Source organism: Plodia interpunctella, chromosome 10 (assembly GCF_027563975.2).
Source record: "Plodia interpunctella isolate USDA-ARS_2022_Savannah chromosome 10, ilPloInte3.2, whole genome shotgun sequence".
Taxonomy (NCBI): Eukaryota; Metazoa; Arthropoda; class Insecta; order Lepidoptera; family Pyralidae; genus Plodia; species Plodia interpunctella.
This window is the reverse complement of record NC_071303.1, coordinates 8,691,183-8,708,958: the sequence shown is the minus strand read 5'-3', so window position 1 is coordinate 8,708,958 and position 17,776 is coordinate 8,691,183. Positions and strand designations below refer to the sequence as shown.

The 17,776-nt window shown below is 34.5% G+C and overlaps 2 protein-coding genes across 5 annotated transcripts in view; one reads left to right on the top strand and one right to left on the bottom strand.

The window, feature by feature from the left end:
* The window catches only part of LOC128673276 (netrin-B-like), a 145,290-nt gene that overhangs the window by 119,402 nt on the left and 8,112 nt on the right, over window positions 1–17,776 (bottom strand). The window lies entirely within an intron of this gene.
* On the top strand, window positions 6,114–6,515 carry LOC128673290 (bombyxin A-1 homolog). The gene has a single exon (XM_053751043.1). The coding sequence runs from the start codon at window positions 6,161–6,163 to the stop codon at window positions 6,458–6,460; it is 300 nt and encodes a 99-aa protein (XP_053607018.1). The 5' UTR covers window positions 6,114–6,160; the 3' UTR covers window positions 6,461–6,515.

The window sequence follows — 17,776 nt, the reverse complement described above, 5'->3', positions numbered from 1 at the left end:
CACTCAAAAGAAAACACAATCCAGAAAAAAATTTCAAGCTCTTCCTACCTTAATTTCTAAAAAATAAAGCCCAAAATCCCTTGTGGAATCAAAGTTGATAAATCATCACCAATAAGAGTGTATGCCAATGATATTATGCGTAGACACGCGTAGGGGCACGTCCTACACCTATTTGTTTAACAAACGACAAACAAAATAACACCGTTATATGTTGTTATAAAGTCCATTTTAGCTGCGTTAAATTTATTGACAAAAAATGTGTAGTTTTCGAAATTCGAAATATTACGGCGAAACCGGACTGAAATTCAAATTTGGACTTTATGTGTATTTGATTGATGGTTATAATTAGAATGTAGGCTTTAGCGGCTTCCGTGGGTCTGATGTGTACGCTAATCCGTATGGAGCGTGCGCGGGCGCGTTCTGTAGCGGACGTGGCGTTAAGGCGACACAACACGCAGGGATTATAAAATAATACTCGAATTTCAATCAAAGTAATAATGTAGGGAGTAATATTACTAATCCAGAGCCAATAGATGTGAAATTGAGACATGTCAATATTGAGCTACGTTGAAATAGATTATTGCATATCAATAGGGTGACTCAAGTGACTATTTCTATTCTAATTAATCAAACTTTTGTAATAAAAACAAATATTGATAAGAACTATTTTTTATTTTTATTCTAGGTAATAAAAAGCGTATTGATATAAATTTTACGAGCCTATAATGGTATCAATTTCCGATCCATATAAATTACATCAATAACTCTAGAGAGTACCGAGCCATCAATAAAACAGTACAATCTGGAGACTTCCAATTAGAAATACTTAACTCCACCACAATACGACGTAAACGGGCGTCGGACATTGCATCTATCATCCATCACCGTCATACAACATCATTTATACTTACCGCCATCCGGCCCCAGGCTCTTCCATTCAATCCCGGGATGCCTTTGACTAATAGTACTAACTGATTTATTAAATAAATTAACGTCTCCATGATAAACGAGCATTTTAAACGCAAATTCTAATACCAATTCCATTTACAACTTGCCCTTAAGTCTCGCGGAACACTTTATTTTTCTTCGACTTAATCTCGTTTTTCATTCCAGCCAGTTATTCATAAAGTACAATTACAACATTTATATTTATTTGCAATGTATTTTATGCCAGTTTAACGCGAATGCAAAGGAATTGCTTTTCATTTTTTTTTACTGTAGCGCCTTTGTTGGCCACAGACAAAAAATGTTTTCGTGCAATAAGGTATAAATCAACAGACATATAAACTCACCCCTGATTTGACGTGGTCTGGGGCGCATATTGCTAATAAAAACAGGGGCGACCCCTACGAAATGGATACAATAAATAAATGGCGTAATTAACTCTATTCATAGATCAAATTATCTGCCGTATTTAGAGCGAATCCCGCATATTTGGGCGTGTTGATGTAAAAAAAATAGAGGCCAGAAAAAGATTTGTTTTATCCACTTTTCTTCATTCATCAGTTATTTTGGTCAATGTGTGAATTATTTTCCAAAATCACTCGGTATTTCCAAGACCACCCTGAAATTTGTAATGGATAATCCATAGTTATTAGTGAGTTTATTTTCATAATATACTACTTACGTTATGACACCGCCAAGAGCAGAAGAGGAAGAAGAAGGAATGTTTGTATGGTCTCATCTTGAATGGATGGAGGCTATCTATTTGACCTATAATATTGTCAAAGTCATTAAGTATTTCGAAGTGTGTATTGTGCGCATGTCGTGGACCTTGCGAACAACACAAACGTTAAAATATTGTTTTAAAACTAATATTTCACAACATCAGCGCACTTATCGAATTCACTAACATTAGCACACATTGTATATAGGCATACAATGTATCATTTCTTTACACTATATATTTTGTGGTGCTTCAAAACATCAGGATGAATTAGAAAGAAACCGCGCGCGAATTCGATACGTTTGACAGTTGGGGGCGGACATTTTGTACGCCATAGACTATACAAAATAGACTCTATGGTATTGTTAACAGCTACGGAAAGCCGGATGCGAACATCTGCGCAGTTTGAATTTATTCGCTATAATTGTTCGGAACGAGCTAATTTGTGCGAAAACGTATGAAATACTTTAATTGTGTATGAAACTGTCAATGCTACCATTAATCTTGCAAGCTGTTGATAACGTTAATATTATTAATGGATGTGGGTGTGGGAGCTTGCGATTGCAAATTTGTGTTCAGATTTATGCTATAAATTAATAATTTAATATTGATCTAAGCAGTTACGGCAAGTAAAGTCAGCACAAAGATCCATGTAAATTCCGACATAAATTTTAAATTTATAATAGAAACACCAGTGAAAAAATACTAAAATTTTCGATCGTCATTTGTCACTAAAGTGACTTCAGGATTTCATAAATTGTACCAATTGGGTGAAACTACAAGCTAGATATAAAAAGGCGCCAGACTAACCGATAGCCTTCCAAATAAGGTCATATCTAAATAAAGGCTAGCCAGTGGCTTGTATGTGGAAATAGCCACCTTTGGTAGTGGTTAGCAGGTCAGTGCAAAACTGATCAGCTTTATTCTTTCAATCAATTAGAGATTTGACCAAATTCCATCATATACATATACATAATATTGAGTGATTACGTTACTGTCCAGAGTGCGTTTTGCTTTTTACAAGCTCTTATATAACTTCGGGTGGAATAACTTGTAATTTTGAAGCAGATATCTTCAAGCGAATGAGCTAAAATTTTGTACACACGTTTAGTTTGGATGACAATGCAATGATTATGATAAGCATGACATGACCTGTAGGTGCACCCAGAAAAGGCTTTCGACGAGAGAACTTGTGAACGGTTTACTGCACGGATATGATATTTGTCATGCATTGAATGCAATCAGACCACAGTCAGTGGTCAAAGAGACCACAATAAAAGCAAATTCAAATTTTCAAATTCATAATTCTTTATTCAATTTAGGATGACGATCGTCACTTATTGACGTCAAAAAATTACTTAAACTAAGTCTACTGGCTTGTCTTAAAATGTCATTTTTGTAAAAACCTGAATCTTCTCCATATCGCCCGACTACAGTCCACCGCACATCAAATTAGCCCGCATGGATCTCAATGAAACAGTAATAGCATTGAATTTGGGTAGCTTGATGTGATGATAACTGTACGTTCTCTCCCCTTCTCGATAGCTCCAGCTACATTCGGAATTGTTTTCACAAAAAAATAAACAAGCAAATAACTCAATAAGAAAAAACAAACATACACACAAACACACCCTAATCGTGGTAGACAGAAAAAAATCTCCTCGTGTTACAAAACGATCATAAATAGTAGCAGTTACCGAAATAACGTTACGGGTATAAAACACCGTCTGGTTCACATTGGTGGATTGTAAGGCGATTCACACACAGCGGAGCTTGTCGCCGTGGCATTGCATGTGGCACCATACTATTGTGCGATGAAACAGGCCCTTAGTTCTATTGTAATTAATACAACTTCTAAGTCCCGTTCTAAAAGAGGACCACACCAACCATATTATTCTCCCGTGTACGAGACGCGAGGTGACGAGGAAATAAAATGCCTTGGTCGTTGATAGACAACGTAGTTCTCAAAGGGGGTCCGTTAACGTCAGGCAGTCCGTCCAGGTACAAAATCAAAATTCAAATTTACGAGCGATGTTCTGATCTACGATACAGAGAGAGAGATATATATAAAATTAACATAAAAAATGAGATCTAAAATTAAAGAGTAGCATCTTATTATTTTAAATAACCATCTCAAAAGTAGTTCTTACTTATTAACTACGAAATTTTGATTCACAGAACGGTAAGCCTCTTTGTAAATCAACAAAATGATTGTAGTCAATAATTATCTACCACTAATAATGTACTAATACTACAAATATACTAACTAATAAACTCGGTCAATGTGAACGTTTTGTACAGTCTCAATCGTTACTATTAACTGTTTACGAGTGATAGCCGAATGTCGTTTTCATAACTATTGAGGGTTTCATGGCTTCCTGTTGGACCAAAACGGTGTGGAATGTGGCAGACAGATTGATCTGAATTCCGAATTAATCGCTAGAAGAAAGCTTTACATAAATTTTGTATGGAACAACTGATTTTATTTTCGCGTTTTGTTGAGTGCTGACATACGAAGAGTTGTATGTATCTTAATTTAACTGATAGTAGGAGCATAAGTAGCTAGATTCAGAATAAGTCTAACGACCAGCTGGTCGCTAGACTTATAGTATTTATAATATTATAGTTAGATAAGTTAGCTAACTTATCTAACTATAATATTATAAATCCGAAAATAAGTTTTTTGTTTGTTACCTCTTCACGCTCTATCTACACGACCAATCTTCTTGAAAATTTGCATGTAGTTTGAAGTATGGAGAAGGACATAGGGTACATTTTGTCCCGGAAAAGTAACAGTTCCCTCGGGAAATTTATTCGCGGGCGTAGCCGTGGTTAAGCCCATATACCTATTTAAATAAATAGGTACATGCTATCTCGGCTGCTAGCTATATTCGTGAGAGATTATTCGAAGTTGATTGATAGTGTAGCGGGAGCCAGGTAATATTTTTTTAAGTAATAGTAATACATTACATACATACATACATACTTTATATTTAGCCGAGTCATTGGCCGATCGTAGGCAACTTCTGAGCGCAGGTGACGAAAAATCAACGCAACAAACTCGCCATATTTCTTAAAAACCTTCTTATAAAAGAACTGAAACCAAAATGAAAACGCGTAAAAGCAGAAATTTTTTTGGTCTTAAAACTCAATTAATTATACAAAATTAACTGTAAAGTCACGATAAGACCCCCAAATAAATAAGATTATAATGTAAAAACACACAGAATAAACAGTGCTTGCGCAAATAAATTAAAATGTGCATCCTTAACGACGATCGATAGAAATCTTACATGGTTATAACGCTATTTACGACGAGTATCAAATTTAACGATTTTGCCTGGCTAATAGAGTAGCTCCCCCTGTTGTAAAATTATACAGTTTACAGTATAACCTCTCTTACATTGTAACGCACAAACAATACTAAACCATTTGCATTCTTAGCTGTGTATTAGATGATCAGTTTAATGTTAAAGATTAGCTTTTACTTCAGTATTCGTAAATTAAGTACGTCTTTGTATTAAGCTATCAAGAATAGTGCATATTTAACCTTAGTTAAGTAAGGTTAGATAGAATAGTTATTTTAACATTTTCCCTATACTTCACTCTGTCTGTTGTCGTATAATTGAAAACCTTGAAGTTTTTATTCAATATTTTGAGTTTGTATATCAAACCAATGTGATTTGTATGGTAGATAATTCTGTAATTATCTACCATACAAATCACATTGGTTTGATATACAAATATAGTGTACTTCTTACGTAAGTACAGCGTGTAAGTACAGCGTAATGAGACTGATACAAGAATATTCTTTTCCATAGAAAAATAACCATATCTGACTTTTCCAAACAAGCATTTATTTCAATTAATTATAGCAATTTATAGAATTGATTCAAATGCACCAAGCATTTGACTTTTGTTCACTTAATGTAAGGATGTCGACGATGGAACACGCAGACCAAAATAATGCTTGTTCACTCTTCTTGTGACATGATTCTGCGAAATTCTCGATTAGAAATGAAAATGTGTCAGTAGTTCCATCAATTGACATTTGTTAAGGGTACCCTCATTCAATAGAATGTCCATCAAATTACGAATTGTCATCGCCACAATTGATTTCATCATAATCACATCATTTAACTAAATAATACAATAAAACTTAAGTTTTAAAAGATTTGTTTACTGTGAAATAATAATTTATTAATTTCCAATATAATTTATGATGACATTATTGTCATGAAGGTTATAATTTGAAAATCAGAGCAACATTATCATAATTTTTAACCCGCTTTCTGCTCAATAGAGTGAAAATATCCAGGTGTACTTTACCTGAACTGACAGGCGAGGCCACACCACCTACATGTTACTTAGAAACCCCTTTATTTTGAATATTAATGAGGACATCTTCAGTATAAAACGCGAGGAATCTAAACCCCAAAGCACAGTCATAGACAATCTTCCAACGAGTCACAATATCTTCACAAAAAAGTAAAAATGAAATTGCAAGTGATCCTTGTCCTGATTTTGGTAGCGACATTGTCCAAAGTATCCAGCAAGTCAACTCACCAAACCTACTGCGGTCGAAGATTGGCGAATGCTTTGGCGATGCTGTGTCCTGATGAAGATATGGGGAAGAGGTCGTATAACAGTATACCGGACTACGAAGTGGACTACTGGCCTTGGCTGAGTAAAGCCAGGGCGCTGGAGGGGATCCGGGGGAAGAGACAGGGGGGAGTGGCATCAGAATGCTGTGACAAACCATGCTCGTTACCTGAACTGCTCAGTTATTGTTAGTGACCTGGTTACCGGACTGATTGTTTAAGTTGCTGAATAAATTGTTATGGTTGCATCAATTTGGTTTCATTTCAACGTGACAGTGGAAGTACACCGCTTGCTGAGGTATGAATCGTAAAATCTTGAGTTGATGGGTAAGTAAGTTGATGGGTTACAGTGCCTTGTAAATTTTGTAATGAGTTGTTCATTTTAGTTAGTTGTTACATGCTTGCCTATATGCATGCCGAAGCTTGAATTGTAGTTTATATTTATATCTGTGACTGTAGTCTTTTCTAGGTAGAAAAAATCGTAAATGTTAATAAATTATGTAACTTAATCACAATACTTTCAACAGTTTGTGTTCCCAAGTTAATCTCAGATATAGTTTTTAAAATTGAGTATGATTATTGACACCAAAACAACCGTCTGATATTTAATATCCATTTAAAGTTACGTGACATATACTAAACAACCATAACATATTACGACCCATGAAAGCCCAGTACAGCTAACTTAACATCAATATGCCCAAATTCACTGTAAATTGCCGCTATAAGTAACGCACAGGATAACTTGACCAGGTTGTATCACTGGTTCTAATTATCATAACATCTTCAAGCAACAAATTCCAAAGAATTACACGATTCTATTGTAATGGTTCTACAAAAACTCAAGACCACCCATGCCCACAGATTATATAAAATCTTTGCCAGCTGCCTATGCTTCAATTTACTCTACAATGATCTCTATTCTGTAATAATAGGAGCGATTTTGCAACGAATTTGTATAGGTTTATCTGCTGTCGCTTGTACCAGTAAATTACTGCCTTCTAGCCAACAAGTCTCCCCCGCGGTGACCATTTGTGGATAAATGTGACTGTTTGCGCAGTTTTTAAAACGATTACAATAAGATTGTTGATGTTTAGTGTCTTATTATAAAACTGTGCTATTTGGAATAAGGAAATCGGCACTATTTTAGCTTGCTAACATTGGTGGTCTGTAAATTCTTGTATTTAAATCTGAGTTCTTATATTATTTAGTCAACTTTTTGCCTTACAAAGCTTGTTCAATCAATTTTGTTTTTACATGAATCGTTTCACATGATATCAAGTACTCTCTGACCTAATTTAGATATTTCTTAAGTGGAATTGAACAATAATATTATGTATAACATCAATTCGCTTGCAAATGACATCTTTCTGATCGACGCAAATGCATTTCGTAAGGCAACGGTACAAATTGAACAAGTCTATTAATTTTATCTATTCAAAAATATGACTTAGATACTGGAAATGCTTATTATAAGGGAAAGAAGAATCACAAATGAAGTAATACTTCGATTTATTCTAACTCATAAATTGATTATTGAAATTCATTCATAATTGAGTGGAATTGAATTGATTCACATATTATAATCATCATGTTACATAGCTGACAACTTTAACTAAATCTTTGATTGTGTTGTTGTCAGTCAATAAAAATGAAAAATTTAATTAACAAGACATACCTCAAGAAAATGTGACAAAAAGTACTGAAATAAATTAAAAAATTCATTGTACAAACGACATTATTATACAAAATTATACTTAATAACAAAAATAGACAAACATCATAAAACCGTTGACTGCCAAGCACCAAACATCCTTGACCTCTCTTCAACACAAAACTTCCTTTGTTTCGTCCAAAAAGAACAACAACTTGAGTTATGTAAAAATTGGTTTTTGACAGTAATTGACTGTTTGCGTGATGGGACGCATCAGCTCGGGAACGATTAGGCAAAGTGACTGCAAAGTGAAAAAGTGAAAGCCTCATTTTGAGGACATAATGTGGTTCAACCGGTGATTTGTGTGTTTTTATAATGGGAATTGTTGTATTAGGGGAAGGCCGAGCCACTTCTTGTTTTTGAAAATATATTGTACAACCAACTGCATGTTCAGTTACCCTAAATGAAACTCTATGCGACGGAAATAGCAGCACATTTAGCCAACTCATCTAGCCAACTCAGGTCATGTCTTAATTTTTATGCAAGCATGGCATCTCGGGCAAATTCGTTCGTTACGTTAAGTCCTGTGATGAATGTAATATCAATGGCAGTATTATATATGCTAATTAATTTATTAACAAGAATCTAGAATTTAAATACAATGTCATGATTGTAAGATCTGATAGACGGACAGATAGTCTTTCAAGAAAGCAAAAAAAAACATAGGAGCACATCACACACAGTTCTTCTGAAGAAGTGACAACTGGCAACGTAAAAATTTAAAAACTTTAACTTGTATTGCCTGCAACAATAATAATTAGGTTATTAGAATCCTGTCCTGGAGAATAGAACCTGGCAATTCCATGCAAGGCCAGTTTTAGATGCAACATCAATTATATTAAAGCACAACTGGTTATTTAGTTACAAAATATTTTGTTTACTCATACCATAATTGCTTAGTTTGAGGCAATTGCAGTCAATCGTAGGGCGTGTAATCACTGTGTCCAATCTGAGATTATGGCGGGAACTAATCAAGACGACCGGTTTACCTCGCTTAGATTTGACATCTCAATAATGTCACTTCCTTGAGAATCCAAATGTGTAAGAAATTCGATTGAAAAGAGTAAATTGACATGGCGAATACGAATTTACACGTCATTAAAAAAAAGTTAAACCAAAATAAATGCTAAAATATATTTTGTCACAAAATATGTTTTGTCACTATCCCACTTTTTATCATTTGCAAATGACAGAAGAGATTAAATACGTTTTAGCTTATAGAATGTGTGTAATATCTTTATTGTACAAAGAACACATGTTAAGAGTACTTATAAGTATAACAAGAAATTAAATATACTTACAATGTTATAACTTTTTATGAATATTTGGGTTAGGTTTGAATAATAATAATATACCTATATGTTTAAGATCATCTTGATTCCACCATTGAATCTCGGTTAACCCACCGCATTTTTTAGCTTTTAGGACCATTACCCATTATTTGGTATTTAAATCTTCAATTTGACATGCGGAAGTAATAACTCAATCATTTGTTTAACCGACTTCACAAAAGAAACAGTGTGCTTTTGTGTTCGACTTGGCGAACCTTCTCCCGATCAATGTTAGCTAAAAGACTTTATTACGTTAGAAATAAGCTTGAAAATCCGATGTTTTTGTTTTCATTTTTGCATAATTTGTTGCTGAATAGTGTTGGGACTTGGGATAAAAGAACTTCTGTAGACCGCAAATGCCACAATATTACTGTATTTTAACTCAGTTTCACCAATAAGCCAGCCTGGCTCTGTCTACCATGTAATAGACCTAAGACGTGATGCTATGTACATATACGAGTATATTACATTACTAAAGTAATGTATTTTAACGTCGCAAAGTTATAATAATGTTTTATATGATGTCCCATATTTGAGGAAAGTCTCTCTCTTCTTCCACAAATCTCTTGGTAACATGCTGGAGGGATTTAGGAAATTTATTAATACCATTCAACCATCTTTTCCGTGGACTATCTATTACCTACTCAATTCATTGTACAAGCGACATTACTCGATGCGAATTAGCTTCTCTCTGTGTGTCTCTACTAGATGTTGCACGGGGCTTCGCTTCCACGGGAATTTGACGTAAAATATAGTTTATAGCAATCTTGGATTATGTATCTTTCTAATGCTGAAAGATTTTTTAAAATTGGTTCGGTAGTTTCGAAGATTACCCGCCTTAAACATCCAAACTCACAAACGCTTATCTCTTTATAATAATAGTATTTAATAACTTAGATTTAAAACTACAAAGGTACGTCAAAGGTGTCATTTATCTTTCACACAATTTTGTTAAACTCTGTAAAATTGAACCCGTTCGACCGAATTAACTGACTACCAAATGCATTGTCCTAAAACTGGGTTAGTCAAACGTCCATGACTTCCAGTTCACAGAGTAGACTTGAAATCGTGCCAGCTTTGCCGGCAGATAGCGGGGACATAGCCGGCTTTGCTACTCGTTAATCTGACGATTTTAAAGTTCCGTACGTAAAGGGAAATCGTATTGGTAAATAGGGTTCTCGTTCCCACTCCCATAGATGTCGTACGAGGTGAAGAGATAAAATTTGAATCCAGATATGCTGAAAACTAAAGTATTTAAACTAATGTTATTTTATTTAGAACTCGACGTTTGAAAAAAAAAGTAGCCTATGTTTGAATGGGGTTCTTTAACTATATTTTTCGCATTTATAATATTAATTAGTATGTTGTCGAATCTTCAAATCTTAGTGATTTTTTTTTTGAGTGAGAAAGATAGGGATTTATTGACTACAAGTCGTTTCTGTCTGTCTAGAAGATTTCAGTAACGCGTGGATTAAACTTTTGATTGACAGTATTTTATTTTTGTATTATTTTCATTATTGTATTATTATACATAACACTTTTTGTCAATAATGTTTTTGAAAGAATATCATATTATCCCGACATTCGTTTTTAAAATTGTGTAATCACTTCCATGATTTATTATATCATCATTATTATTCTATCATTTTTATTGACTGATTGAAATAAAATTTTTATTCTTCGCTAGAATTAAACTCACGCTTGGCGATTTTTTTGCCGGATTAGCCTGTGCATAACAGGGATTAAAAAAAAACGGTCAATGTTCACGTTTGTTCGACGTACCTATCCCTGATTCGATGTTCGTTATCTTTGTCACTGTTACTTAACGTTTACGGTGAATTGCACCAGTCAACTTTGACGTTAACTTTAAACCTGCACAGAAAAACGCAAAGTTGTTACGCCATTTTATCTAAACGACAACGGCGGGCGGTGGCGCGCAGGTTAGAGTTCACATCAAAATGAGTTTGTCGCATTATTCACCACTCTTAGAGTTGGTTGCACCGTCAATTTTGAACTTTTGACCTTTGGTTAAAGTTAACGTCAAAGTTGACTGGTACAACTCGTCCTTCGTGTATTTGGAACTGCCGGTCGGATTTGAAAGGTTATTTTTAAGGGAGATTTTCTGTATCATCGGCCATACAGCGTCTAATTCGATTGCTTGATTATTTACAAGCTTTTGCTCGGGTGGAATCTTGTAACTCAATTTTGAAGCTGATATCTTCGACCGATTGAGCTGAAATTTTGCTAGTTTACTTTGTCACAACGTAATAATAATAATATCCTAAAATTCTTGCTATAAATATCTTCTACACGCAAATATCGACAACTTTAGTACCTATTGGATACTTGAATTGACTGGTCGATAATTATTGAAATGCTTAATAAATTTCTGGAATAGACCTCGTGTTATCAGATTTCTGTTAAGATACATAATGATAAGTAGAGTTAACATTCCTGCAACTTGCTCTAATCATGACTTAAGATACAGTTAAGTAAGATACAGTTTTACAGTAGATAAATTCGAAATGGACACGGATAGAATAGTTTTTAAGCCTTCAATATGAAGGCTTTTAATATATTTAAAAGTCTATTTTCAATATTGCAAGTGTTACATACAAAACATAAATTAATTTCCATAAACTTGAAGTGTATTGAATGTTTATATAGAAGAAAGTTTGATACCCCCGACGCAAAAAGAGGGGTGTTATATGTTTGACAGCAAAAGTCTGTCTTTGTGTATATACGTTGCACCGTAGCTCATCAACGTGTGAAGAAAAATTTAATGAAATATTGAAATTTTGAATAAAATATTACCGTCGCCTACTTGCCTGGTTGGATTATAGTCTTGAACCAGTCAGGCCGACCTGTGACTGTCAGCTTATGCGGCATTGCGTCGTAGAGCGCATCGTCGCTCAACGAATACGCTGAGTTAGGTTCAACAACTTACCTTGCATCCGGGTATTTTGCTAGATTATGAGATGGCCAGACTATTGTCAGTCTTCTTTGTGAAATGGCAAGAATTAGTGAGTTTATTTAATTGTCAGTCTTCTTTGTGAAATGGCATGAATTAGTGAGTTTATTGTCAGTCTTCTTTGTGAATTGGCAAGAATTAGTGAGCTATAGCTAGGATTGCCATTACTTCTACCAATACGGGATTTTGCGTCAATAGACATCAATAATACAGAGTGATTATGATTTACTCACTATTGTTTTAAACCAATTTCTTGAGTTTAGACTCATGTCAGGGAAAAACACGTTTACTATTTTGATTTAGTGTCGGTTAAAATTAAAATTTATTTTCTTTATTCAACATCACTTATGGACGTCAAAATTTTACTTAAAACTACGCTACCGCCTTCCAAGGCGCAGGTGAAGAATAAACTTCACCGCAGCCTTTTCCAAAGACGTCAATTAACAAATGTGGTTTAGAATTCTAAATATTGTATAATCAGCTAAATTTCAACCCGAATCTTGTTCTCAAATTAATGGTACATTACTAAATTATTCAATTTTATTTGATTATTTTAATAGAGGCCGAACGGGTAACTCAATTACATAGATTGCGGATAATTCTACCATAAGACCATATACTTACGTACCTATATAACGCTGATATCGGATGTTTAAGGTTATGAGTCTAAATTATTGGTCATAAGCTTTAGAGAATGCTTTCTTGAATGCAAACAATGTCTAACTACAGATAGATGGCATTATGCCGGCTATATACATTATAGCGAAACAGTTTACCGAACTCGGCGGACCCTGGGCACCAACGCTCAATGGCTTAGGAAGTGACCAGGAAAATGCAAAGATAAGAGAGAGTTGGCTGAAAGAAAATATTTATTAAAAAAGAAGCGAAAATATTTATTAGAAAATAAAATATTTATTCATAGACCAGAATATATAGATAGACCTTGGCTACCGATTCTACAGAATATTTTTCGAGAAAATTCGATAACTTAATAAACACAAAATCGAAAATGAGCTCTTGCCCGCGGGTTCGCCTGCCTCAGTTTCTCTATCCGAGTGGAATTGACATGATTTTCATACAAACTTTCACCCCCCATTACAATAACTCGGGGGATGATTTATAGTAACTCTGAGATTGATTTTTAAAAAAAGCTATGTTTGAACGGGGGTTCTTTAAATACATGCATACCAAATTTCATCAAAATCGCTCCAGCGGTTAGCCGTGAAAGCGGAACAGGCAGACATACTTTCGCAATTTTAATATTAGTAGGGATGAACGGTTATGTTCCAAAGTCGGTAATCATTCGGTAATTTACCACATAATAACGTCGGTAATTCTTTGTGTTTATTTTAGACTACATGTCGCCCAGGGTTTCGCTCCCGTGGTAATTTTGAGATAAAATATATCCGATAGCAATCTTGGATAATGTACGTTTCTAATGATGAAAGAATTTTTGAAATCGGTTTGGTAGTTTCGGAGATTATCCTCAATCATAGGTACAAACTCACAAACGCTTGCCTCTTATAGTATATAGATTTTCAAGCAATGTCCGTTAAAGTATTAGTTTCACAGAACATCATAAAACAAAAATATGTGTAACCTTTACCATGATAATGTAGACTTTTGTCAAGGTTAAAACACAAAAACACAGACGTACGGACAATACGTGGCGTCACGCATTGCCAAAATAGCTATTTTTAACATAATTAAGTGTAAGATGAGAATATAATGTTACATTTTTTTAGGATTTCCAAACAAAGTCTTTATCAATAGTCTTACCATCGACCAGACATTTACGAAACATTTTATCGAAACGTCAGCGGCGCGCACGTTAAAGTCAACGTCAAAGTTGACTGGTGCAACTCACCCTTAGACCTTTCAAAAGAAAAAATATAAATCAGGATTACGACAACATTAAGCTGTATTTACACTGAGCAACAGATAACCATTTCTCTAACGATACAAGATCGTTTAGATATGTAGCAAAGCTATTAATTGTAACACGATAATGTTGAATTGCAGTTAAAATATAAATCTTAAACAAAACTGTATGCCCTTTGCGCAAGCACAAACATGCACCAAGGATAGAAATTTTTATTTAATTACATTAATTACAGGTTGTTAGTTTCGCTGTATATTCTTGGTTTGTTTTTAATTTAAAATTGTACATTTCAATTTAGATTTAGATTTTATTTTAAATTAAATATTTTAAATTAAATACCTTTCTAATGTTGAAAGAATTTTTGAAATAGGTTCAGTAGCTTCGGAGATTACCCGCCTCAAACACACCAACTCACAAACATTTACTTCTTTATAATAATAAATAGTATAGATTTCTTAGGGTAGGCTGCACCAGATAACTTTGATGTTAACTTTAACCTGCTCGCCGCTGACGTTTAGTCAAAAATGCGTACTTTGCGTTTTTATGCGCAGGTTAACAGGTTGTCACAGTTGACTGATGCAACTGTAATACAAAATCAGCCGTCATTTTTAATGGTCAAATACTTTTGTGATTTTATATTTTATGTCAAACTGTATATTTAATAAACATCTTATCTACCATCTGCGGAAATCAGACTTCTAATTGACGTTATCAGATGATCTCATATGGGTTTCCGCCAAATTGACTCTCATTATTAACTCATATATAATATTCACACTGGACAAGCTTGGAGTCGAGTTCTTCTTCATCTTTGTGTGTCGATATGTCTATGTATATGTTAACTATGGAGTCGAGTTAATACGCCCGTTCTACTGTAATAGCATGTTTGAACAATAAGGTTGGATAACACCGACTGGTTAAAGTTAAAACCTGCGTAAAATAGCCTACTTTGCGATTTTCTGCGCAGATTGAAGTTAACGTCAAAGATGACAGGTGCAACCGACCGTTAAACTTTTTTTTATTACACGTGATTTTATTGTTACACGTGAAGCTTATCTCATAGCCGTTAAGAAATAAGATTCGTATAATAATATATGCTATGAATATTATATTTTTTTTCACTCGCCAATGCGAGCTGCTGCTCTTGCAAGTCAACTCGCTCTGTCTAAACCATACATTAATTATGAAATGCTCGTGTCAACATAACAGATCTCGACGGCTGATTGGCGGTATCGTGTCACGATAAACTATCATTATATCGCGATTTGTTGATAAATAAAGAGGATATTAACAGCAAGAGATGCCACGAAACAAGTTTTGAGTGGGTGTCGATGGTGCAAAAAACTGGGGCTTCTCTAATGATGATAAGAATGCACATGGAGGATTTGCGTGACAGCGTCTGACAACTAGGGATGCCGAAGACCATGCGAAGTGGAGAAGAAGAAGAAAATTAGGAAAGCGGACCATGAGCTTTGACGTTTAACGGCCGAGGAAGAAGCCGATAAAACGCTCCGACGAGTACAGTAGTATTAGCGGTTGAAATGGTGTTACATGTTTTTTTTTAAACAATTCCGTAGTGCTAGGTAACTATTTCTTATGTATACACACATCTCTCTCTCTCTCTCTCTCTTATTTGAGAGCGTAAAACAAAAGCGAACACACTCAAATGTCTGAAAAATTTGGATTTACAGCATGTTTTCACAAAACTTCGAATAGCTGAATAAGCTCGTAAAAATGCACATTTTATCGAAGCTTTCAAACTTTATTCCTCTCGGCATACATAACTTTTACAAATGGTAAATAAACTTAAGTCGTGTTTCCTATTTCAGATCTATGTACAGTACAGTCAACAGCAAGTCGAGTTATCCGAAATCATTGCAAATTCGCTCGTATCGTCGCCGCATAGAATTCCATGTAATAAAATGCACACCAACAATCAATGCCACTGGTATTTATTTTCACTCAAATATGTTTTCTACATGAAAAAAAAAATACAAATTAAAAATATTTGAATTCCTATCAAACATTTGAATTTGGTACAGTTGGCACAGTAAAACATAATCTTATTTAAAAAATACTATTTTTGCTAAAGGCTTCAAAAAGGTTCTCCTCGGTCTCCCTGGACCAGTACTTTATTTAAATTTTATTATTTAACAAGCTCGGCTTTCGTGCTGATGTCAAGTTGCTACATGAATCTCTATACAACGCCAAATTTACAATGAATTTTAGCACGAATATGTGGTTGTGACTGTACAAACAAGGTCTTCATAGATTAACCCATAAAATCTAATAAAAATAGATCTATATAAATCATAAAAAAATCTAGTCTTAACCACACAAGCTAGATTTAAAACTAGACTAGGTTCATTAGCAACTTTATAATCTCTATATATGCCATAAAATATCTATTCATTTTATGTTTTCGCAAACCACGCGAATTCTCAGGCTGACGCCTTTTATTGGCCGTAAATGTGTTTAATTAGCAAAAATACAAGAAACCCTAGTTTATGGTAAGGTAACTGTAATATTTTACGATCGCTAATTTGTTATCTGTGATATTAACATTTTATAGATGTATGTAAATATAGGTTCAACATTGCCGCTGGTCGCACCAGGCTTCAACAAAGCTAGTTGAGTTTTGAATAACAAATTAATAAAAAAATTGAAGTAAATCGATCCGAAATACAGAAACAAAATACATGTTAAACTTATAACACCTCTACTTATGTCGCCGGGGGTTAAAAATAACACAATCCTACAAAACCAATAATGCAGCTATAACTCAAAAGCGACAAAAGAATATGATGCTATATCGCCTGTAAGTTCGGCACAATGGAGCCTACATTTCTATTAAAGCATCAAATGATCATAGATCAGGATAGTTGTCGTCTCTATACAATGCTCTTTTTGGATTCGAGATTATTTTTATTGCTCTCTGTGGTTCACACGCTGACCGGTCGGTAGGGTTGACGAAATATAATTCAGTAGTAATTGTTTTATTGCATCGCAAAATGATATTTGAGTCAATCGAACACCGTCGGTGTCTTTCTCCCTGATATATTTTAAATTTAAAAATCTTAGATCACGTATTTATGTTTATCTAGTTACTTCTCACGCTTTCGCTTGAAAAAAGTAGTACCAACCAACTTCTCACGTTTGACGCGAAAGAAGGACAAAATGAACAAAATCTTTAATATTTAAATGAAATCTGTCGCGACAATGCGAAACTACCGAACTGATTTTATATACCTACGGTTTCCACCAATATATAAATGACTCCTGAGAAAGGTTTATGTGAATAATTTATTGTGGTTTTACCGGAGCAAAACTGAGACGGACCGCTCTAGTTATAAATAAATTTGATAGAAAAACGGTGCTATAAGAAGAGTGTCAACCCTAGCGCGCGTTATGGGACAGTAGAGATTTACGCAATCTAGTTTTATCTGGCGTTATTCTTGCGCGTCGGAAATCCGATTTATAGATTTCACACGATTTTGTTGTAATTGATTATTTTTAGATCAACAATTTTATGAATCCTCTCTATCTGTCTTTTACCTTAGCGATGGATTAGGTGGATGAAGGTGGATGGATTTACGAAGCGGTGGTGGTGT

Coding starts and splice junctions, on each gene's coding strand:
- LOC128673290 (XM_053751043.1), top strand. CDS start 6,161: ATGAAATTGCAAGTGATCCTTGTCCTGATTTTGGTAGCGACATTGTCC.